General features: G+C 42.4%; 1 protein-coding gene across 14 annotated transcripts in view; it reads left to right on the top strand.

Moving 5' to 3' along the window:
- The window catches only part of LOC119475931 (RNA-binding protein Musashi homolog 2), a 331,608-nt gene that overhangs the window by 185,509 nt on the left and 119,905 nt on the right, over window positions 1–26,194 (top strand). For all 14 annotated transcript variants that reach the window (XM_037749069.1, XM_037749064.1, XM_037749067.1 and 11 more), the window contains one exon: window positions 870–918. In XM_037749069.1, coding sequence (XP_037604997.1) covers window positions 870–918 — 49 coding nt within the window. The remainder of the gene's footprint in view (window positions 1–869; window positions 919–26,194) is intronic.

Raw genomic sequence — 26,194 nt, 5'->3', positions numbered from 1 at the left:
TGTCTGTCTGTGTGTGGCTTTATTGGACATGATGAGGGATGATATTATGGTAGATGCTGCTGCCGCCGCGGCTGCGAGATGAGGAGAGGATCCCATTTGTCTCACGCTCGCTTAGTGTAATGTGTCTATCTGTCACTCTCCCCCAAGACCGGACATCGGTGTTCATCAAAAATAAACATATTGTCCACACAGTTCTTCGTTTTTTCTCACTGCTTGTCATTATTGTTAATTTTCTCTCTTATTGCCACTTTTCACTTCCATCTTTGCCACCATCTATATCATCTTTATATATAAACATAATGCATTCCTGTTTACACCTCTGTGTACATATATTACTTCTCATCATGCATATACATACTACATCATCTTTACATCCAGTTTTCCCTTCTGAAATACTGTCTTCCACAAAATTACAAATTTACATTTTATATTTACTTGTGTTTATTTTTATTTTAACTGCACTCTTTTATGCCATAGATTATCATTTTACTTTTACTCGTGTGATTTCGCCTTTTATATATACATATTTTATGAGCATTGTTGAAAGAACTAAAGGTTTTCATTGCCAATGACTGCTTTGCTGGAATTGACAAATGACAAGAATCTTGAACCTTGAAAAAACAACGCTAAAATCAAAATGTACAAGACAGGAAAGAGAACTGGTAACCTGACAATAATCCTGTGACCGCGGAGTGATTATGTAGGAGAGAGGTGCTTAGAAAAGAAATAAGTGTAAAGCGGCGAGAATATATATTCTAAGAATAATTACAGTGAGAAGAATGAGATGTGATTCAATGGGGAGAAGGTGATGCGAGGTACTTGCTGAAAAGATTAAGCTAATGTCGATGTTTTTTTCTTATGTCTTCCAGGTTGACGACGCCATGCTTATGTTTGATAAGACCACTAACAGACATAGAGGTAAGTGCACGCCGTCCGTTCTCCTTTCTCCCATTTTTTTTTTTTTGCTCTGTCTTTCTGAAAGGTGAGAAAATAGTCATTCGATGTCCTTTCCCCATGAGATAACACAGAACAGTTCCAATCTTACATGATATTAGGTGTACCATCTGCTCAACAATGGGAGCGTGTCAAAGTAATCAATAAGCTGGTACGGCGTTTAGAATGTTTGAGCGCGTGCGCCTGCGATGGCGCCGGTGTGAGTGTTTCAGAGAAGGTGCTTAAAGGGTGTAAAGATTGCGAGAGATGGTGGGCGCTGTGCAGTCAGATAACAGCATCAGATAAGGCCCGGGGAGAAGCACTGACTTTATCGCTATCTCTCATCGGCTCCTTATCTGAGATGAGGGGACGTTTCTCTCTCATGCAGAGGACTTTCCAAAGACAGGTTTCCTCCCATGCGCCACAATGCGGTGGTGGTGGCGGGTGGTTGTGGTGGCGGCGGTGTGTGTTTAAGCCAAGCTTACAGGCCTGACTTAAACCGCCGGTAAGCACATATAGGGCTGTCACTCACCCGGAGCCCTGGTGCGACGGCTGTTATTGGCTATGAATCCTCACATAGGCACGTTAAAGGAACTTTTTAGGAGACAGACTGTCCCCGGCTGTGTGCATGTATCACTGTGTGCGCGAGTACTCGACAGGCACTGACAGGTATTTCCGCGAGAGAAAGGAGCCAGACTCTTCTCTGTTTGTCACACCGCGTCAGCTCACTTGTAGGCAGAGCTGGCATCTCAGTGAACCGGGCTGTTTTGCCATATAGATGTTGTTTGCAGTGAGCGACTCATCCTCTCTCTCAACCTGTATAAATGTTTAAGTGCTCGGATCGAAGGCTGTTTTTTTTCCCCTGCAAACTCTCACTTTCCTTTTTCCTACTGTATCTACCCGGCGCGTGCACGTACGCCGCGCAGGCAAACTCTTTGAGTCTGGTAAACAGTTTCTAAGTGTGGAACATGTGAACTGTAGTGGAAGTGATCTATGGCTTTGAGGGGATTTTGATCTGTAGTGACAGAACCCAGTGTGAGGTCTGCTTTGAGACGAAGGCTTTTTTCTCTCTCTCTCTCTCTTATTTTCTCCCTCTCTCTCCTGTCTGCTGCACCGCCAGCCCTCTGTGAAAGGGGATGGGCGCCACGCTCGGGGAGTGTGTCAGGCGTTTGCCTTTGGGCAGCAAAATGCCCTTCAAATGAAGACAATGATGGAGAAACAGCCTCCTTGGCAATTTTTCTGATGACAGCGGACGTATTTATATCGAGTGTGACACCGAGGCAGGAGGCAGGTGCGGCGCTCTCTGCCGTTTCTTCCAACTAGCATTTTGATATTTTGTTCCAGTAGGAATTTGAAACAGTGGATATTTTCATCTTAGAAACACAACAGGTCTTCCAGATGAATTGCATAGAATATCACAGAAGCCATAAATAATTGATCAGAGCCATTGGTGTGATTGTGTAATATTAATGGCTCAGCTGCCCCGTGACCACAAAAGGAAAAGACATTGAATATATTATCAGTGAAACCAGTGCCTGGGCCCATTTTACAGTTCCAGTAATGGGCATCTGGCAGCCCGGCAGTCCAAATCAATTTCCCACCTGTGTTCATTTTTATCTTTGAGATTGATTCATGAAAAAATAATTCTGGATTTTTTTTTTTTTTTTTTATGCAGCACTGAAAGAGATAAAAATAACACATTCTTTATTTAACAATCCAAACGTTACACAATGCAATTCTGCTAAAAAGCCATGGTGCCTATTCCATGATTGCACGTTCTGAAAATAATTGTTCACTTAGTGCCTCTAATACTTTGCAAAGCACCGCAGGCAAGAGCATGTTTCTAACAACTAATTCCATTTTTTCCCCTTTTTTTAATCTGGAATGCTTTCATACCTGCAACACAGACACACTTTACTTTACAAGTGGTGTCCAGTTTACATATGCAGTTGCATTGCAACAACATTTTAAATCTGCTCTGATCCAAACCCTGAAGCACAACACCAGCCTAACACTCCAAGTAAGGTTGTCAAACGTATCGATACTTTGATACCTTTTCGATACCACGTGTTTAAAACTATACAATCTCCATTACTTTTGATACTAACGAATGCATAATTAACGAAGCTATTAAAAAAAAAAAAAAAACAGATCGACAATCAGATTTTCAATCCAGGGCTGCACAGATGAAACAACGTTTAAGAAAATCTACTGGTCCTCTACCTGTGGCTGTTACGGCATTCTCTCCAGCAACGAACGCACCACGTGACTGGAGCAAGCCCCAAGGAAGAGCGCCAGTCGTTGTTCCCGGTTTTCGTAGTGGCTACAACTTCGGTGTCCGTCACGTGATGCCATTGGGCCCAAAAAGACTTTTCCCATAGACTTACATCGGGAAAGAGACGTCTGTAACTCAGTGTATCATTTTTTTTTTGGAGGTGAATCAACTTCCCACTATGAACACTTGAATATTCCTTATTTAAATCATTGTCCTGAAAGTTGTAAAATGCACTAAGAGCCGAATCCAGAGTTATTTCCCTTCCTCCGTTCATGTGAATGAGACCCAGATCGAGGCTGGAGCGACGGCTGGGAGACGTAGTTAGCAAGCCGTGACGACAGCGTGACGGCCGTGACCCCGTGACCGAGTGCGCTTGCTCCATCATGCGCCACTGAGCAACTTTCATAGGAATGAACGGGGCCCCGCCTCCAACGCTGTATCCAGTTTTCTTAATACATCCGTGGACTGGAGGCAGAGGCACAAACAGGTAGATGTCAGAATGAATCGTGATTAAATATGTTAATTGAATGACAGCCCATTGACAGCATCTGCGTCTGACGGGTAAGCCTCTGAGGGCAAGGGGCTATATTTCTGGGGTTCCGGTGTAGCCAACGGATATCCAGGTCAAGACTTCCTTTTCCGTGCGCTGCTCATTGTTTACAGTATGATTAGCAACTTGAGATGCGAGCCTGGAGTTGGAGTTGCGTGACGACATGTACGACCGAAGCTAATTTTAAACCAATAAAAAGCTAAATCTTTGTCAGATGATAGCCGGGGGGTTCCAAGATTGCATTTTGTGCATTTCAGTCGATGCGTTCCGCTTCTTTTGCGCTCCACACGGACTGTTTACGTACATTCAACCAAAGCCTGCTCCAACGTGATTGCTCAGTACTACTCGGACTACAAACGGACACTAGAAACGCTTCCGCTACCAAAACCTTGTCCCGTTGCCTACAGACTCTACATGAGAATGCAGAATCTGTTAGATTAGGTTAAAACAGATCAGTGATGCTGTTTTGCCCTCACTGTTTCTCCGTGAAGTTTGCTGGAAGTGATGTAATGTAGCCCCGGTGCATTTTATGAGCACTGCACCAGACTCCATTTAAAAAATAGCTTTTTAAATGCTAAATGCTAATGTTGTTTTTAATGAAAGCTCAACTCCTGGCATTTGCTCCTGGTGTTATTCACCGCTGTTTAGGAAGAAGGTACCAGCACTGTGTGCAGGTTATTTTTTTTTTTCCTTTTGGCCGTGATGTTGAAACACGTATTGAGTATCGTTTTATTATACTGGTGTTGTATCAAAGTTTAAAATCTGGTATCGTGACAACTTTAAAGTCTTTTGCTGCGGCAAAACAAGAAGAAAGGAAACAATTGTCCTTGAAGTCAGTAAGAGTTTTTATATTTACTTGAGCTTCTGTGTGGTAAAAATACTACTTTTGTTTCTACAAGAAAATTATATATGCTGTAGAGAAGAGACTACATACTTACAGTACATTATGGAGGTGTGTACAAAGTAAAATGATTCCTTCAACAAAAGAAAGGACTGGGTGTCCGAGGTAAAATTCCCAGCAGTTGAATGTGATCTCTTGTTAGGCCTGCTGTGGCACACAATGACTTCACATCACCTCATTTGAATGTTATCTCTTTTTCACATTAAGCTTTTTTCACATAGAGGCTGCATTGTGTATTACTATAATGCATTGTATTTTGTTTGGAAGAGTTTATTGTGTATGAGATGCATGATCGACACTTGATTGTAAGTGTGTTTTCTTTGGGGCCGTGGTGAATTGGATAGAGGACAAACGTCACACTCCACTAGTAGCAGCATTGTCCTTCAGACGGTCCCTGCGAGGCTGGCGAAACGACAGCCAGAGGAGACATTCTCTACCCTTCTCGTTTCGCTCTGTACTTTATTTTTTTTTACTCTCTATCTCGCCCAGTCATTCAGTCTTATTCTTTCTTCCTTTTCATTTACACAGTCTCACTATTTCTGTCCCCATACCATCTCCCCCCACCCTGCCTGTCTTCGCCATCTCTCCAATTCGCTCGTCTTTCTCTCCCTGTCTCTCCTGCTAGAGGACACTCGCTGTAAGCAAAGCTCCTCACAAAGGCGCATGCTGCACACCATCTCCTTGGCATTTAAAGGACTAGAATACGGCCAATTGTGTTGGAAATTGAACTCTCTAAAGCCTCCCTTCCCACTGCAGCGGTTCATTGTGGGTGAGTTCAGTGTCTTTGGTGAGCAGCTTGGGCTGTCCAGAGGTTGATGCCAGAGGGCGCCTATTGTTCCATGTTCTACTGCAGTGTCCCCGCCACACCGCCTCCCTTCAACCTTCCCTTCCTCTCCTGACACTCATTTTGTGACAGAAAAGAGGAGATCAGGAATGTGTGTAATTGTATTTTGTAGTTATTCTTTTAGTTCTGGGTGGTTTATTCAGCAGTGCAGGGGGTCCATGTGTGGGCCATGAGCCAGAGATGGGGACTTGGACTTGGGACTTGGACTCAAGTAGGGATGTGACGGTGAGGAAAATTTCCCACCGGTTAATAAACTTGTGACAACGCCGGTTTTACCGATTACACCGGACATTTTACAAGAAAAGATGACGGTCAATATGTGTATCGCGCTTATTTTGAGCTTTACCGTTGGGTGGCAGTGTGTCTGGCCTCTCCGGTAGAGCTTTCACTGCGGGTCCGCAGGGATCTACCTGGCGCCGCTGCGCCGCGCACACCGGCTGTGACCTTGCCTTGCAGCGATTAACGCTACCTCATCAACGTTATGGTTCTCTATATATAGTTATAGCATTAGGTTTAAATCTGAAATATTGCCAAATAGGCGCGTTTGCTTTTCGCTTCGACACCAAATCCTCCGCCATCTCTCGGTCTGTCAACTCTCCCTCGACCCATGTGTGTGAAATATGACACCTGCTACTCTGAGCTCAGACTCCGTATAGAGCATACACATTCACTGTCAGTTTGTAGCGTCCGTCATCCGACTGTCTATTGATAACATGCCGCTGATACGGCAAAATTAACTAAATGGGTTTTATGTCTGTGAAAAAGCTAAACGATGGATGGCCGACCACCGCGTAACACCAGTAACACTGATCACCGCGACAAGCCTAGACTCAAGTTGCACTTAAGTCGCGCACACAGTGATTTGAGACTTGACTTGGACTTCAGAGGGATGTGTTAAGTTACAGTAGCCTAAATTATAAGCTGTCATTAGTTGGAAGCCTAGCAGCCCGCCGGGCCTAAGTCAACTCCCCGTCAGGCCCGATCATCTGGGATTTATGTGTTTTTAAGATGTTTTAACGTGTTATACAGGTAGCCAACTGCTTTAAGGAATAACTCGTAGTGCGTATGTTGTGTGCTTAACGTAAGCGAGTGTCTGTGTGTGCGGTCTTGAGAGAGACAGAGGCCGAAGAGGCAAACGTTGTGTTTGTTTACTAGAAAGTTCATGTGTCTTTTGGGGTGACGAGACAACATAGGTTTCTGCCAGCCAGGCGGCCCGTAAAGTTAGCGAGTGTGCAGTCGAGAGAGAGATCGGTATATGTGACGGACGGTGAGTATGAAGTTAAAACTAACGTTATACATGTGAACGTAGCAGTGTAGTGTGTGTACAGTTTAGGCTGTTAATAAATGCTAGAACTCCCAAGACAAGTTCCCGTGTCTTGTGTGTCACCTGCTGATTAAAGTGAAGGGGGTCACCCCCAAAGTTAGCTACAACAACAGCTCAGGTTCGCTTAAGGTGGGCTGACCTTTAGGAGCAAAATACAGTTATTAACTGTAAAGGTCCATTGTGTAGGATCTGGCGGTGAGATGAGGAGATTACAACCAACTGAAGCCTCTCCCGTGTGCCAAGCGTGTTGGAGTGCTACGGTGGCCAATGCAAAAAATGCGAATGGCCCTCTCTAGAACTATTTGGAGCAGAGCCAGTGCGTGTGAGTGTGTGTATGTGAGTGATGAAGCAAGAGAGAGAGAGCAGCGACGTCAGGAGCGAGTAACGTTGTCGACTCCGGCCAAAGCAGGAAAAGTTAACAGTGTTTGGTTTGTCTGTTCAGGGCTACCGTAGAAACATGGCGGACTCTGTGGAGAGGGGACCCGTTCACTATGTAGACATAAACGGCTCATTCTAAAGTAACTAAAAAACAATGACCGTGTGTTTTTTTTTCATATTGCATTGCAATCATAGAAATAGAACAGACATTGTACTGTTTTCCATGGCCTTTTGATTGGTACAAAAGAAAATGGCGATTGTTGTTAGTTGTTATGGTGACAACGCTTCTAAGTTGGGCCGTAAAGTGTGGTCGCAGCTCGCCAGGCAGAGAGCGGACGCAGCTCCAGAGACGGATGGCTGGCTAGTTAGCGAGGTAGCGGTAGCTTGTCCTTCTCTGGAGCAGTGGGGAGTGAGGCGGAGGGTAGGGATGGGCGATACCAAATTTTCTAATTCAATACGATACCAATACTTTTTGTTACAATTTTACCAATACTGATCATTTCTTAAATGGGTGTGTGATTTTTTACAATCATGAATCATGATTACACTCAGAGGCAAGCCACATGACACATACCAGCCATTAATAACACATTTACAAAAGCAAAATGTGAGTACAATTAAATAAAAATGTTTGTGCCACTAAGTGTAAAAAAAAAATAGTCCAATATTTTACAGAGATACTATGAATAAAATGTATTAGCCTCCTTATAACTTCCAGGATGTGTTGTTTTTAAATATTTGAAGAGGCTACTTGTGTTGCTGTGTGGCTCTATATAGTCATGGATAGTGCGTCTTGCTGTATTTTTATCTACAGGTGACAAGTAGCACCACGCCACGCTGCGTTGCATTTCTGCCGTTCTCTCAGATTTGATGTGGAAGTGTGCGACAGTGCACCGCTGTGCGCTAGGTTCTGATGTCACATGGTTTTCACAGTCATGTGACACTGGCCAGCTAAATATGTCAGGGCTGATTTGGCACAAACATTAAACAAAAGTAGAGAAAACGTTTGGAAGTGATGCAGCCACCCGTGTTTGTATTTAGCCAATATAATTTTATTAGCGATATTTTTTTTAAGTAATCAATACCAAATGAGTAGCTTGTGAGTATCAAAGTATCGATACCACAGTATTGATCCAACCATCTCTAGCTCATTTACTGTAACCAGTGTAGCATTACTGGTTACAGAAAACAATAAAGCTGTCACTTATTTGGCAATAGTGCTTTTCTACGCTGTGGCGAGAGTGTGTGAATAAAGCATCACGATGTTAAATTTGACTCATTAAATCTGCGTCTCTATGCTTTGTAATATTACCGCTGCTCATTTTAGTTTTTACTGCAAAGCTTCACCTCAGTGAGTCAGCGACTTGCCAAGGTTCAAGGTTCTTTATTTGTCATACTATAAGTCGATTCCAGCAAAGCAGTCATTAGCAATGAAAATCTTTGGTGTCAGGTTCCTTCAACAATGCTCATAAAATATGTACCTATAAAAGGAAAAATCACACAAGTAAAAAGCAAAATGAGAATCAAAGGCATAAAATAGTGCAGTTAAAATAAAAATAAACATAAGTAAATATAAAATAGTAATATAAATAAAAATGTGTAATTTTGTTGACAACAGTATTTCAAATGGTGAGATGGTAACCAAGTAAGTTGGTTAGATTTATGCAGAAGTTAACCTGCTACAATGGTTGCAATGGCAATGGTACACATAAAAAATGGCTGCCGCTCTGACCATTCTGCTACGTTGTTTTGAATGGGAATGTCCGTTCTACACCTGTTCTATTTCTATGATTGCAATAGCCTGTTTAAAATGATCACATACCAAACAACTAGTAAATGCTAATGCTGTATGCTAACAGATTTAGGAATGATGATGACAGTACATGCTTTGAATTCCTTAGATAGAGCTATGCCGTGTTCTGATAGAACGTTCATTACAACCATTAGAGACTTAAGACTGGACTTGCAAAGAATGACTTATGAGCATCTTTGCCGCGAGCGCGGTCGTCACGGACTACGCATACCCGTCGTAATTCCCACCGCCCTCAACATGACTTCACATTCCACCCCTGGATGACAGGACGAGCTACACGGGAGGGAAATAAAAGCTTTCGGAATAGCCCTGAGTCAAAATCATTCTGTCATCTGTTGCCTACTCTTGTCCTGCAGGCTGACATTTGATTTATGATCCAAAATGTGATTTTACTGTCAAACACAATTGGTAGTGCCAAGGAGAGTGTTGCTGAGGTGAGACAAATGGCCTCTCTTAGAGGAAGGGACGGAGACCGTGATGAAAGAGTGGCAACTATCGTTATCCGCCGAAGCATTGGGGTTTAATTTGTAAGTTAAAAGGTAGAGTAGATGATAGATGAATTCTTTGTCTTGCTACTCACACACGTCCTTTATTAAGTGCTACTCTGCCACACCATAATTAGCGGGCCTTCTCCACCACATTACCACTTTCTTCTTCATCAACACATCTCTAATTCTAACATCTCTTAGGACCTATTCGAGGGGAAATGTATAGCATAGATATACACTCCCTCTGATTTGATTATTGAGCGTCTCTGCATCACGCGTAATCCACACACGAATCCGAAAAAGATAAGTATATACAATGCAAATTAGTGCATCGCAATCCCAAAGCTAAATTATACTCTCACGATTATAAGCAGCTGATTAATTGGGTCAAAACTGCATGCCACATAGTGATTGTTTGATTCACTCTCTGCAAAAAATCCGCACTGCTATAAATCAGCGGCATCCCTGCAGTTTTCATCAAGTATTTAGTCTTCAACAAGTTTTTAGTTAATTACTGTGGCACCTATATATATATTTCGGGGTGACACACACGTACTCTTTCACCTTTTTTATAATTACACCATTAAGAAAGATGATGAAATCCTAGTGTAACTTTCTTTCATATTGTTTTACAATAGTTTGTAACCAGACAGCACCCATTAGTGTGGCTTTATAATGACTGTGTGACTGATCGTAAGCCAAATTCCTTCTTTATTTTGAATGATGCAAGTAATAGTAATGCGCAACAGTGTTGGGGACCGGGGGTAAAGAAGCTGAGGCTGAATTGTTTCAGTCACAAGGCTGCTTTTGTATGAGCGAGGCCCATATTAGAAGCCGTGTTCCTGGAGAAGAAGGGGATTCTTGGGGTTTTTTTGTGCACGAGGACGGGGGCCAAGGCTGTGTGAATTTGTGTATAGCCCGTTTTTTTTTCTCCTATGGGCTTAAAGGGCTGGTTTTCTTCTTGGCAGACGAACAGAAGACTGCATTGTGTGTGCCTGTAATCTCTTTACCTGGATTGGCAGCAAAGCAAGCAAGTGCAGCTCCCAGTGTGGAATTGGCACTGAGGAGTCAATGTCACACTGAGCGAGCTGCCTTCCAAACAACCAAAAAACTGGTTGTGTCTCTGTGAGACTGTGTGTGTGTGTGGATGACAGCGTGCAGTTTGTTTGTTTTTTTTCAATTTGTGTGTCTTTGTTCATTTAGTTGGATTTTACAGCCCGTGCGAAAGCGATGCGGACACCGAGCCTATGCAGTCTTTCTAACAATATTATTATTTAGCATGTTTGTGTGTTTGTCACAATTTGAAAACTATGCTTTAAAGAGCGAAAAGTCTTTGCCCCGGGATACACGAGCTCATGCGGTAACAAAGGCTCGAGCGGTATTAGGTGTCACTATACACCAACTATTTGACATAAATTTGCCTCTTCTGCCTCACCGGGTGAGAAGAAAAAAAATAATTGGCCTCATTATCTTTCATCTCTTTGGCATATTACATTCATTATTTTATACAAAGACTGCCAGTACGAGTCCTGTAACCTGGGAAGCGGAGCTGCGCCTCCGCAGGTTAACTGTTGCTCCCCGAAAAAAAAAAAGCCCCGGCGTTTGACGTCACCACAATGCCTCATCAGCCACCGGTGCTGGGGATTGAACATGGCCGACTGAGCAGAGGATGTCTGTCTGCAAAGTGATTGCTGGCTCATTGACTGAGTAGGAGAGGAGGAGGAGGAGGGGGGGAAGGGAGCGGAGAAAGGGAACAAGTACAGTTAGAGAAGAAGAAATGGAAGGAAGGGGGGACCGAGCACAAGAAAAGTAGAATGAAGGCATGGTGAGGGGAGGAAAAAGAGAAAGAAATAAAGGGAAAAAGGAGTGCCTCAGTGGGAAGCCTCCCCCTGCTGGCTCCTCTGGCTGGAAGCTGCTGCCGATGGCTTCAAAAGAGCGCCAGGCAGTCTAGGCCTCCGCTTCTAGCAATTAGAGATCACTCCAGCGGATGCCTCCTGGCCAGCCTGCAAATCCCTCAAAAATACCCTCTGATTACTACTGTAGGACACAGGCTGTTTACCAAATGGATCTAGCACTGCTGAGAGTGAGGTTTGATAATGCCTCCTTTTGTTCAGGCGAGAGAGGGGAGCAGGGTCATTTAAGTTTTAAAGATGGCCGCGACTTCAGAGACGAATTCCCAACCGCCAGCGGAAGAAGAAAAGTTAACCAGCTCTTTTAATTCCGCGTCCAAGCAGCTCTGTAAGCAAATGGCCGGGTTTCACAAGAGAATATTTGAACAGAACTTCACCAGCGTATATTTTTTTTTTTAACAAGGGCCAGGTCCTCTTTGATGATTAATTTCCCCCCACTTGCCAATCCCTTTTTAAACAACCCAAATCCCCCGTCGGTTCCACGGGAGCTGCAGTGTTTACAGATCGCAGCTCCTCTGCGCTCTGCGACTACTGTATAGCAGCACTGATGCAGAGTGAAACAATCCAACCGCCATGCCTGACTTAACTGATTGACACAGCATCGAGTGGAATCAGATATTCCCGCACTTTTTTCCCAATCGCTTCAGCCTTCCAACACGAGTCGACATCGTCGCATTCTCTCACCTTGACAGACCCGATATTAGCGATTAGTGTGAATGTCATTTAAATGGCAGAGCTAATCATACACTCTGGGTGTACCTCCACCTGAGGGCCCCATCGCCGCCTTGGCCCCTAATCACAGTGACAAAGGAAATGATATGTTTAGCCACTCTTAATAACTGCTCCAGCTCATCAGGTCCTAGACGAAGCTAGCTTTGTGGCCAACCCGTGCTTCACTAAGGAGGCGTACTGTAGCATGAAACAAGGAGCCTGGCCTCTGGCCCTGCTTCTTCCTCTTCAGGGTTGTTTGTTGTGATCCACGTGCTGACACCGGTGACCCACCTCAAAATCAACACCGGCGTCGTAGCTGTGTGTACATTCGCGCCAGTGTTCTGCGACGAGCCCAATGAGACGTGCTTGACAGGTAGGTGATTAAACGGTAGAGAATCCTCCTCTCCTTGTCACCTGTCTGTTTTCTCCTGCCCTCCCCGCTGACATCTGCCCCTCTATCAGTGCTTCTCGTGTGTGTTTTTTAGGCTCTCGTGTGCCTTATAGAGGGAATGGGGTTTGGTTTTGAATTAGAGTCTGCTGTGCCGGCCCCTGCGTGGCCACTGCAAGGGGAAGGAGGATGAAGGCAGGAGATTGTGGAAGAAAGCCTGGGGTTTTAATCTCTTCCCCATGTTTATCTCGCCACCAGGAGACAAACCATGTGCCATTAAAAACATCAGCTACTCCCACTGGTTGGCTGCACGGCCGCACCTCTGAAGACATTTGAAGGACAAAATGAAAGCGACAAAAAAAGAAAATGGGCAGAAAGGCACATTTGTGTATGATAGACATGGTCTGATTTGTGTGTGTGCATTGGAAAGACATATTTATTAGAATTTTCCTTGCAGTATACAGTATGACAAAAAAAGGTCATAGTATAGTATGTCGTAAATGTCATAAAGGTCATAGTATAGTATGTCATAAAAAGTCATAGCATAACATGATGAAAAAATCATGAAAATATTCATAGTATAGTATATCGAAAAAAGTCATAAAAATGAATAGTACATTATGTTTAAAAACAGATCATAATATGTCGAAAAAAGTCATAAAAATACATAGTATATTATATAATAAAAAGTCATAGTATAGTTTTTCAAAAAAGTCATAGTATATTATGTTGGAAAAAAGTCATAGCATGTCAAAAAGTCATAGTATAGTATGTCAAAAAAAGTCATACAAATCCATAGTATAATATGTCAGAAAAGTATATTGTGTCGAAAAAAAAGCCATATATATTATTTCATAAAAAATCATGGTATATCATGTCGAAAAAAAAAGGTCATATTATAGTATGTCATAAAAAGTCATAGTATAACGTGATGAAAAAAGTCATAAAAATATTCATAGTGTAGTATGTCGAGGGTGGTACAGTGGTTAGCACTGTCGCAAGAGGGTTGCAGGTTTGAGTCTGACTTGGGCCCCAAGTTCTGTGTGGAGTTTGCATGTTCTCCCCGTGTCAGCGTGGGTTTTGTCTAGGATCTCCGGTTTCCTCCCACAGTCTAAAGACATGCAGGATAGGTTAATTGTTGACTTTAAATTGCCCGTAGGTGTGAATGTGAGTGTGAATGGTTGTCTGTCTCTATGTGTCAGCCCTGTGATAGTCTGGCGACCTGTCCAGGGTGTACCTCGCCTTCACCCAATGTCAGCTGGGATCGGCTCCAGCCCCCCTGCGATCCGGGTTACAGATAATGGATGGATAGTATGTCAAAAAAAGTCATAAAAATGAATAGTAAAATATGTATTAAGAAGTCATACTGTAGTGTGTCGAAAAAAAAGTAATAATATAGTATGTCAAGAAAAAAAAGTAACGGTATAGTATGTTGAAAAAAAATCATAAAGTCATAGTATAGTACTGTACAGTTTGTGAATGGAAAGACAGTTTGTTATGCGATCCGCACTACATATTTGCAGTGTATATATATGTATTCTCTCTTAAAAGCAGAGAAGAAGTTATTTGAACAAAACATAAGCAAACATCTTTGGCCTCAGCTGCTGCCACGGGGAATCAGTCTCTTCAGGAAATGAAAATGCCAGCTCGGAATTGTCATCATATTGAGAGTTAGCCGACCTTTGACCTTGTAATACCCCCACAGCTTCTCTATTTGTGACCTGCTGGATGCTCTTAGAAAGTGAAACCATCGGGGAGGATCTACTGCTCACATCATCATTCTCAGAACACCTAATAGTGGATTTACCAAGGTTAAACCTCCTGTGAGATTGCAGCCGCCGTGACCTGGAATACTGAGTTTACATCCGCTCGCACACACACACGGGCACATAAAGACATGTGTGAGACACACACAAGTTTGTTTGAAAATGCGTTCTGCACGGACAACCTCACCTTAATCTGGATAATATGTAGCTATTATTTAAACAAAGAGATAGCACGAGTTTCATATAACTGCAGGAATATTGTTTTTGCACTAATGTGCATGAGACTGTTCCAGAGACAGACAGGGGAAGCTGCATTGTCCCCTGTATTTTTCCAGCCTGATTGGTGCCTACCCAGGCGTCTTACAGCTGAGCGCAGCACACGGGGGAATTATCTAAGTGTCTGCTGTGCAGTGTTAGTGAAATATGTCGCTTCTCGTCTTTGTACGATTTTTTAAAACATGCTGATCACACAGCCATGTTTGTGATAGCCTTCATGCCCACAGATGCACCACAGAAACATCTGTACTCTGCACAGTTGTCTGATGTTACTGATTTTATAGATATGTAAAAGTGTTTCTGAAGCAATTTTTGTTTGAAATTACTTATCAGATTTAATGAGAGACTGTCCTTTTTTTTAAATTGGTATTTGTGTCCAACATTTTGTTATAACATGAAGGTCACAAGACATTTCTTAGGCCATTTTCATATTATACACACTCAGCCCACCCAACCTACCCACCCTATATCTCCATGAAATGACACAAACAAAAAAAGATACTAAGCAGCAGTACAGTACAAAGACGTAGGTTTTTAAGGTAAAAAATAAATACATCAAATAATTGAATAAAAAAAGACAATGGGCTATATCAGTTGACATTTATTGTGCGTGATTTGAGATCAGTTCTTGGATAGTGTGTGTTGATGATGCGATCCAGGAATGGGCTCTATATTTTCATGACCAAGTCTTGACATCCTGAGAGTCTGAATAAAACCTGTTCGTAACCCGCTATGTTGGACATTAGTTCCATCCAGTGCTCGAGTGACGAGGATGTGACTCTTTTTCCATTGTCTCACAATAACATCCTGCTAACGTAGCCAATCAGAACCACAGTTTACTGAAACCACGTATCTGCATTTTTTTAGGGATAATACCCAACATTCATAGGGTTGCGGTCTTGGTCAGGGAGACATTGAACAGTTTGTTTATAAAAGATATTATCTTCCCCCCCATAGATCTTTAAGACATGTGGTTCCTATTGTTTAGGTGAAAAGTAAATTGGCTATTTTTATTCCACTGGAAATTCAATAACTGCTGTAGAAATAAGGTTTATGGACACATTTACATCTACATATTGAACACCTTTATAACACGAAACAATGTTTGTCAACTGTTCTTGATGCTGATATACAAAAATCTGATATGCCATAATATATCTCAGTATTGTTTTATGATGGATAGTGTCTGATTTATATACTTAAGAGTAGGGCTGGGGGATAATTCAATATGTAAGGTAAAAATAATGTACTATTATTACACGGCTACTTACTTAAGAAATCAATAATTTGACACAAAACCGGTTCGCCAGAGTCCAACATCAGACCGTAGAACGCCATGATTGACCAATCAGAATTAAGCACTCAACAAAGCCTTGTAATAAGATCATTTATCGTCTTTCAATGGAATCGTATCGTGATGAAATCGTATATTGAGATTTCGTGATACACAGTTACATTGTCTAAATTGATAATAACAAGCGCATGCTAACTCACATTTCCCAGCTTCAATATAACTTCAATATGATCTATCAAGTTCCAATAAAAGAGTACGACATAAAACTGTCAAGCCTCAGCTCAACTGCTTTGAAGTTTACTGTCTCTCTTAAGTGTATCGGTGGTCAGAAATACACCAACCCACACGGCTGTAAATCACAATCAGCTGTTGAGCCGCTGCAATCACTTCTCACAGAAAGATTGCAAGCTGAGTGAGATTACATCACCTCCGGTCCAGGCATCTTATCTTAGATTAAAAGGAAAAAGAACAATCTCTGCTTTCTTTCTTACATTTCTTTGTGCATTCTTTGTGCTTTGAGGGTCAAACTGAGTGTCTTATGTCATTCTAAGCGTTGCCAGTCATCCCCCATTTCAAAGCGATTCTCCCGCCTCCACTCTGTACCGGCATGCTGTCGTGACGTCTGATGTTTGTTTGACCAACTTTTACCGCGTATCCCCTACTGTACTGTACTTGCAGCTGATTGGCCTCCCACACCCCCGCTGGTTTACCACTTAAACAGTTGTGGGAGGCTCTTTTGAAGTATACAGAAGCAGCCAAAACAATCATAGCACTGCAGGGTACATCCTGGCACCGACTGGTATGTTGCCAGACAAGATAGACTTTTTTTTTTCTTCAGTGTGTATCCGTGAAAAGCAGCAAAAAGAGCTATTTTGTGTGCCGTCATGAACAATGAAGCATCAGTAATAACCGAGGACTCAGAAGGAGCACATGGTGTCTATCCCCATATTACCCAGCAGCCTTCAGGCTGCTTCATTTATTTGTATATACTAGGAACTTGACACATCTGAAACTGACCTACAAACACACTTAACCTCCTGCTCCCTAGCCCTATTCCTCGGAAGAAAACGCATAAAATAACTCATAATTAACTATGTCCTGTTCCTCAACCATAAGGCTTATATTCATATATATGGTCTCATTTGAATGGTAAGAAGATAAGGAATATAAGTTATAAGTAAACTAAACTATATTACCATGGAGATTACAATGGAGAAGCAATAAAAGAATAATATTTCTTTCCTTGCCTAGTATATATTCTTAATTTCAAAGGCAATATCACCATTAAAACCAATATCTCACAGACAATAATGCAACTGAATGTATTCTACTAGATTTTACTACAACTGTAACTATAAATTTGATGAAAATACACTAAAATACAACAAATATGATACAATTTATAAAGAAATACTCAAACGCTCTCCATGTTTTGGTCATGTATACTGTATACATATTACATACTTAACCATTAGTGAGGATTTTTTCCGATATGCATATTCCCGAGGATGCATTTGAATATGGCGAGCTCCTGATGTTTTTAAGCTCCCCCATCACACAGCTGCTGTGATGACCTGTGATGGTCAGTCCTGAGAGTGTGTGTGTGTGTAGGTGTGTGTGTGAGTGAGTGCGCCTCAACACTGTAATAAGGGTTGCCTAGCCAAGCGTAAGTGTCAGGGTGGAGATGCCTGGCTCATTAGGTACCATGGCAGGATAATGTATGAACAGAGCTCGTGAAGAGAGAGTGAGCGAGAGAGGAAGAGGGGAGCAGCCATTGTTCTCTCTCTTCTCTCTCCTTTCTGTCTCTCGCCACTGCTTCCTCCTTCTCCTCCTCCTCTTCTTTCCCCGCTGCCAGTTTCTTCTTTGTGTGTGTGCGCCTGGGGATATTTAGGCTCCCTGGTCACATTATGCCCTGTTTTTCGATGCAGAGCTGCCACTCCACGGGTTTATACCATTTATTCATAAATTAATGAATTTATTGGTTTATTAAATTTAATTCATTGCGTCTTGCGTGATGCTTGTTTTTTGCGGCTCTGTTGCTGCGATTGACAGGTTGCCAGTCATGGTAAGATCCCATATCCCATCGGCGTCATGCGGCAGCACGTTGCTAATTGAGTTGAATGCGTGGCTCGTCTCTCCTCAGTGAATCCATCTGTCGCCGTCTTGTCATCAGTTTGTTCGCACTTGACAGGTTCCAAGTCGGTCTTTCTGTGTTTAACTGTGCGCTTCGGTGTAGGTGCGCTGTGTGTTTTTTATTTATGCAAGGGAGTGTGTATGTGTGTGCGAACGTGTTTTAGTACAATGCAATATAAAATGGGTGGCTGCCTAGGGGCCCATTCCCAGTATTAAGTGGCTTGCCCCACTGTAGAGTCCCGCGGAGAACAAGCCCTCAGCCAGCCACCCTCTTTATACGACATTGGCCACTACACACATACTTACACACAAACAAACAGGCAAATAGGGCTGTAAGAAAACATCAATGCACATTAGTATCGCAATATTATGTTTTGTGATACTGCATCGATTCTCAAAAACACTATTGATTTTTAATTAATAGTTTACATTTTAAGATTGTTAGAGAGGCTCAGATTACACAAAAAGTAGTGCTATGGGATGTTACAGGGACTGTGATCATAGAATGTATATAAGAATTGGACGTAGTCATCGTGACATCACCCATTGGTTTGTGGACTGCCGTCGCCATCTTGGTTTTTGGCCATCGCCATCTTGGTATTTGGCCGTTGCCATCTTGGTTTTTGGCCTTTGTCATCTTGTTTTTTTGGCCTTTGTCATCTTGGTTTTTGGCGGTCGCCATCTTGGTTTTTGGCCGTCGTCATCTTGGTTTATGGTTGTCGCCATCTTGGTTTTCGCCCTTCGCCATCTTGGTTTTTGCCCGACCACCATCTTGGTTTTTGCCCATTGCCATCCTGGTTTTTGGCCTTTGTCATCTTGGTTTTTGGCCTTTGTCATCTTGGTTTTTGGCCTTTGTCATCTTGGTTTTTGGCGGTCGCCATCTTGGTTTTTGGCCGTCGTCATCTTGGTTTATGGTTGTCGCCATCTTGGTTTTCGCCCTTCGCCATCTTGGTTTTTGCCCGACCACCATCTTGGTTTTTGCCCGTTGCCATCCTGGTTTTTGGCCTTTGTCATCTTGGTTTTTGGCCTTTGTCATCTTGGTTTTTGGCGGTCGCCATCTTGGTTTTTGGCCGTCGTCCTCTTGGTTTTTGCCCGTTGCCATCCTGGTTTTTCTTGGTTTTTGGCTGTCATCATCTTGGTTTTTGCCCGTTGCCATCTTGGTTTTTCTTGTTTTTTGCCTGTCATCATCTTGGTTTTTGGCAGTCGTCATCTTGTTTTTTGCCCGTCGCCATCTTGTTTTTTTTACAACCAGATGTGACACAAGAGGGTGCTAAGTACAACCGAATGCTGAATAAGACATTTTTAGGTGACAAAAATGTTCAAATTAACTTAAAACACACTGTGAAAGGGTTAAAGGGACTTTATGGAAAAATCAGAAATTGCTTGTTAACAGTGACACCTGTGGCCGTTAAGTCAACTACAGTCAGCGTACGTGTTGCTCGAAGTCTGAGTTGTGGTGGGGGATGGTCGTCGGCGTTAGTGGACTCCATTTCAAACCGAACGTTAGCTGTGGTTGCAAACTGTTATTCCTGTAAGTGGAACTGAAAATAAAGGCACTCACGAGTGCGCATGACGTCCCATCCTTTGGATTTTCCTGGAAAAAAACGGCCCGCATTTTTCACATTAAAAGCAGGCTGATAGAGGAAACCCAGAAAGTTGCGGACGGTCTAATTTTTTAGGTCACACATTGACAATAAAAAAACGATTAAAACACGTGTATACGTGTAAAAACTTGCATACAGTCCCTTTAAAGTTCTAAGACGAAAGCACCGACAGTTCCAAGACTGAACAACGCCGTGATAGCGACCTGTCAATCACAAGGTAGCCGTGCCCTAAAGCATACCTTGCTTTATCATCTATTTGACTCTAAATGGGACCATAATTTACTAAATGAACATCCTGCTGTATTGAAGAAGAACTGAAACTAGTGATTGAGACCATAAACTCATGTTTACAATGTTTACTGAGGTAATAAATCAAGGAGAAGTAGGGTAATTTTCTCATAGACTTCTATACAATCAGACTACTTTTCGCAACCAGAGGAGTCGCCCCCTGTTGGCTTTTAGAAAGAATGCAAGTTTAAGGCACTTCTGCATTGGCTTCACTTTTCAGAAGCAGAGGTTGCCCTCTGACTGTGATAAATGCAAATGGAGAACCCACTGTTTGCATAAAAAAGTTAACTTGTTCAAACTCAAATTTCATGCATATGGCGGTGTGTTCTTTATGACGGTTTTCCGAAAATTAGATTAAAAAAAATCGTAATAAATTGAAACGTAACCCCTGTATCATGATTCATATCGTATCGCCAGATTCTTGCAAATACACAGCCCTACAAGCACACACCACATTATCATTGGATACGCACAGGCGTAATGCATAATGATCTGCAATAAATCTGAATTTGTGAAATTATAGGGGTCAGAGATGAAATCTGACATCATTAGGTTTATATTTTTGGCTAATGCAGCTTTCCCCAGCAAAAACCTCACAGCTCGAAGAGACCCTTGACATGGCAGCCCACCAATAGTGCAATAGTGCATGTGGGATGATGACATGATTAATAAGCCCGATGCCCAGTTGTCTTTATTTGGATTTTTGCCTCCATGGAATTGGCAGTGTAATTGGAGAGAAAGGGTTGTATGTGTTTGTTTGTGTTCGTTCATGTATGAACCCACATGGTCGTGTAAATGTGCGCTTTTTGGGCCTGATCTTTATTGGGCTCCTGCTGACAGAGACTGAACTTAAAAAGACAGCGTGTCTGTGTGATGTGTTCCCTCTCCATCAGTAGATAGATGGCGTCTACAGTGTGTTTTACCGCTGCACCTTCATCACTGTCTTTCATCGCCGCTGCCAGCCCCTCTTCTCTGCTTCCCCCGCTCTGTTCTCTCAAAGTTGTGCGCGCGAGAAAGAGAGACATAAAGAGAACGCGAGCGAGTGTGCGAGGAGGAGGAGAAGGTGTGCGTCGCCATGTACGTTGATGGCACTTCACACAGCAGCGTGTGTCCCGGCTTTGATACGGTGCGAGCGCGCTGTAAGACTAGGGTGAATAAAGACTTGTTTGAAAGAGGAGGGCTCACTGCGCTCCTCTGTCAGCAAGCTTTGGGAGGGGATTCTGTCTGGAGGAGAGCCTTGAATATTTTGTAGGCCCCGAGTGTTTCTCGATACCTCCAGAGGCAGCTTTTCTGTCTGCCTGTGTGTGAGCGATTGTGTCTCTCTGTGTTTGTGTACATGTGGGAACCAACTCTTCGCGCACTACAAATGAGCAGCTGCCTTATCGCCAATCCCGCCTTTCACGCTTATGTGAACTTCATTATAACAGATACTTGCATACACTTCAGAGGGTTGCACACGTGTATGCACATGCGTGTGCACACACACACATATACATCCACACGTGCACACCCCTCTTTCCAAACTGCCACAGTTGAAGAGCAGTTGCGTCAAAGGCAGCTGTCTCTCATCTCCCGTTATCTCCGTCATCTCTTTCCTCGCTGAAGCCTCTCTCACTTCACACGTTTCTTTTTTTTTTCTCTAGCTTCTCTCTCTTTGTTGCCTACCCAGTCTCTTTCTCACCTTTGCTTCTGTCTGCTCTACCTTACCTGCCAGGGAGATTCTCCTCCAAAGAGAAGTGATGCTTTTTGTTTTATTTTCATGTCCCATTTCTGGAGAGTTCACTTTTTTTTTGAAATGCCGCATCAAAGGATCCATATCACAGGTTCTTCTCTGTCCACCAACCTGCAAAAAACCCACCCCCCACCACCTCCACCCCCACCCAATCCATCAGACGGCAGCAGCAGACAGCCTCACCGACTCCTGCCTCATTTCTCATAAATTAGTCTTACCTCTCACACACTTTCTCTTTTGTTTCTTGCTCTTACTCATTCCATTCTCCCCATGCCCTCTCCCGCCTTCCATCTCTCTCTGGTCCTCACATTTCATTTTTCTTCCCTACAAATGCCACACAGCAGTCCCTTAAGAAATGTCATTTCTGTCTTCTCCTTTTGTTCTGTAATTTCTCCGTGTCCCTCCTTTTTCTCTTGGGAATTCATTTATCGTCCGCTGTTCTCCTGTCCCCAGCTCTCTGATCTCTCTGTCTCAGTCTCCCTCTCTATGTCTGTCTCTCTGTCTTTGTCTCTGACACTCCCCCGCTTCATTTCTCTCTTTTTTTTCCCTCTCTCCCTGTCCTTCTCTCTTACACACAGGTAATTCAGTGCAATTTTGAAATGGCATATTGGCATGAATGTTAGGAGATGTATTTTTTTTTTGCCAAATCATAGTATTAATAATGACACAAAAGAAGACAAATTGGTAGAGTACAGGTAATTTGTCTTTGTGTGTCCTTTAAAGGAATCGAGCTCTAGTAAGACTATTTGTACCTGTAAATGTTTTTTTGCCTCATGTGTCCCTCAGTTGATTTCTGTTCATGAAAGAATCTACGTATCAAATTTCAGGCTGTTCTCATACACCGTTCGTAGCTATACCTATGAAAAGTAATGGAGTGTAATTTGTTTATATCCTATGAAATCAATTTTTATGTAATCCACGTAATCATGAACCAGGAAGTCTAAAGAGTGACAAACACTGCGTAAGAAAGAGGTCGGGCTGGGTCAAAAATAGGGATGGGTACCATAAGGATTGTATCGATACTACTACTCTAATCAATACTCCTTATCGGTTTGGTTCTTTATTGATATTTTTATTTGTTCTTTTTCATAAGTAAATAATTGATTTTTCATATACTATTTAAAAAAAATAATACATTCAGAACAGTATTAGAATTTATTTATATTTTGAATAGAACTTAATGTTGTTTAAGAACAGTAATGTCACTATATAAACTCACTGGAAAAAAAATCTAAAATGAATAATATTACTGAGTGGAGTTAAGAAAGAATGAAGAACACAGACATCAGTCAGTATCAGTTATTCCTCCTGTCCTCTGTCCTCCCTTTGATGATGTGTCTACAGGTACTGTTGGTTAGAGAGAGGAGGGGCTGCTTTGTCTCAGCCACCAGAATTCATCAAAATTGTAAGATACGTGGCAAACTAAGCTAAACAGTTAGACTACATACAGACCGCTTTAGTTTTAGCTTTTGTAACAATTCACTGTTAGTCGAGCTAGCGCGCTGTGCTTGTGTAAAACATAGTGGTGTGTGTGTAGTTGGAGGAGCTAAACCCCGACACAGAGAGCAGAGGAAATGCGCGTTGCATTTTGATAATAAATTATACCAAAACGTTAAAAATTACCGATAAACTAAATTGAAAACTTTGAAGCTTATCAATACTCTGGTCTTTAATAATTTTGCACCGGTAGACGTTTTTTATGACGGGGTTTCAGTACCCATCCCTAGTCCAAAAACACACTACGCCCAGGAAACATATGTCTTTGTTCGTATCTCGTGTGAAACCAGAAGTCAACGTTGATTTATTTGTCACGTAAATTCTGTACTAAAGTATTGCCACTTCCGGAGTTATTTTAAACACAAACCACGATCTTTTCCTAAACCTAACCAAGTTGTTTCCTGTGAAGACGGAAGTTTATTCTCAAGACTGTATGCAAATGACAAGCGGAAAGTGACACGTGTTCCTGGATAGTCGTAGGAAAACGCACAAAATAACTTTTAGTAAGATATCATGCGAACTGTTGTATGAGGATATGTTGAAAATTTAAAAGGTTGATTATTGTTTTGTTTTTTTCAAGAAAGGTCCCACATCCCCAGCTGGGACGTAGTAGTTGTAAAATGGCCATAGTTTGGACACATTTACACAACATATACAGTAATTCCATGGAATTGCTAAAACCTGGAAACTACTTCTGTGGTTTTTCTTCATATTTAACCTTGTAGGCTGATTAATACCAGTCCTATCAGTGTGTAAGGTCATAGCATTGGTCAAGATTGCAAATTAGCTTCTACACCCACTTTTGCATCACCAGCAAGCACAGAAAAGAGAACGTCATTTTAACCCAGAACAATTGTCAGCTATCTTTCCCCCTCTGGTATTCGTGAGATAATCCTTGTCACAGAGAGACGCTCAGATCCAGCTTGGATGCTTTAGAGGAAATTGGTGAGATGTATCACAGAAATTCAATGCTTCAAATTTGATTCTGATTCTTCTGCGCGGGGTAAAACCATCACACGCTACACACACATGCTCCCAAGTGGTCGGAGAACCAATTTGTTAGGCCTCTGACAACAGACGAGTCGGCTATATGAGAACCGCGGGTCTTACCCCTGATGTTGAAACACATTCGTCAGATTTGTGTTGACCAAATTTATTTATGTTTAGTTGAACTGATTGGAATCCACAGTTTCATCATTGTGTTTTTGATGTTGATTAGCTGATTTTTTGCTCAGGTTAAAAATCCAATTTAATATATCTGGCATCTGATGTGTAGTTCAAAATGTAATATTTGTGGTCAGTTGAAACTGGCCAAATTCTTCTCTGCATGCACTGCTGGTGGTCTTTCTTTGAGTTTTTAACATGGCTCCACAGCACTGTAATATAAAACCTTCTCCCTCTGTTTCTGCGCCTGTTTTTTTGTCGAACCAGAAGTGACTCTTCCCCCGGTGGTTCTCTGTGAAAAGATTCCACTTGAGAACGGTTCTCTGGCGTGCAGGCATGCAGGCACTTGTGTTCCATCAAAATGCTAATAATATCATCTGCAATATCCAGGGCAATATTATTGTAGTGCTAATTGGTGAAAAAAATTGTTGATGGGAGCACCTGCCCACCCCGCTACTCAATTATTTTTAATTACAATGGCTGTAATAAAAGGGAACAAATTGTGTAATGATCAATGTTTCTTCAGCAAGGTGACAGCTTTGCTCTTATTTGCTTTAGCGTGGCCATGTGCGGCTCATTTAGATGGCGGGGGAGATACTTGTGTTTGAGTCGAGCGGCTCTAAGTGAATGTGGGCCCTCAGGAGAGGAACTTGCTCTCCCCTTGGTTTTTATGCGGCATGATTTATTCATCACGCCACATGTCTGTAGAAGTGGTCTTTGGGTGGTTCACACGTGCTGATATGTGCCGTGTTGCCCCACACCTCCTTGCGGTTTCACACCCGAGAGGGTTGCCTCGTCATACACGCGTGAGGAGAAGAGAGGGAGATATAGTGAAAAATAAATGCAAATTGAGAAGTATGTATGAATAGAGTCGCACAAAAAAAAAATAATTGCAGGAGATTCGTTGAACCGAGTGGGAGGGAAAATCCCTTATTTCGAAACAATCCCTGTCTTCCAAATTGTCAAATTAACTTTTTGCAGCAGTGGCTAGTGAGAGGGGGTAATTAATAGCTTCTTTTTGGGAGTTCTTTCTTAGTATGTGTCAGTTTTTCTGGCTGCCTTCAAAGTGATAATGCTCTCCGGCTGTTGCCCCCAGGGACTGCTCCATCTTATTAACTTGTCTTGGGAGACGGAGCTGCCACGCAGCCTTCTTTACTGCCTGCAGGGATGGAGAAGGACCGCTAAGTCTTTCGCTGTCTTCGTTCTGCCCCAAACATTCACCCCTCACTGTATGTCTTTGTATTCATGGATGGATGGGTGAGTGTGAACTCGCATACCAACTCACGCGAGGAGGGAATAGTTAAGCAGTCAAGAGACGATGATTAAATATAATCACTTTGTCTTTGTGGTGGAATCTTATATCTGCAGTCTGAAGCTGCGTTTGAATACACAAAGTTGTCAGTGTGGTGTTAAAGAGGGTAGATCCAGATCCAGGAGAGGAAGGTTTTGAGTAAGGATGCGCCAATCTTGAAGCTGTTAACAACTATGCACAATGGTTCCGGTGCAAATTTTTCACGTTGCCGTGTTCCATTTCCGTCAGTGACGCCAATTTCCTTCTTGTACCCGTGTCCGATTCACACAACAAAAACACTGAGAATGTCTAAACATCAACTACACAATACATAAACTAATCAGACCACAAATTTGATGCCAACGCTAGCTGTTGTGTCTAGTCCCGTTCCGCGACCAATGTATAACATCAGCAAGTGCATATCAGCTACATTACCATCTTCATCTTATCCCAGCTACTGGGCGATGTCAAGCCATATATTGTCCTTTATTTGATTGTTTAGGTAGTAGTGTTTGGCGAACATTATTGGGTGTTGAGAAGGGGGCGGTCCATTGTTTGAAATCCCAATAGTCCTAAAAATGTCCCATTGGACCGAAGAAGCTAATTTCTCTGACACACCGTTACCCCGAAAATA

Source organism: Sebastes umbrosus, chromosome 17, assembly GCF_015220745.1.
Source record: "Sebastes umbrosus isolate fSebUmb1 chromosome 17, fSebUmb1.pri, whole genome shotgun sequence".
NCBI classification, from domain to species: domain Eukaryota; kingdom Metazoa; phylum Chordata; class Actinopteri; order Perciformes; family Sebastidae; genus Sebastes; species Sebastes umbrosus.
This window is presented reverse-complemented; position numbering and strand designations above follow the sequence as displayed.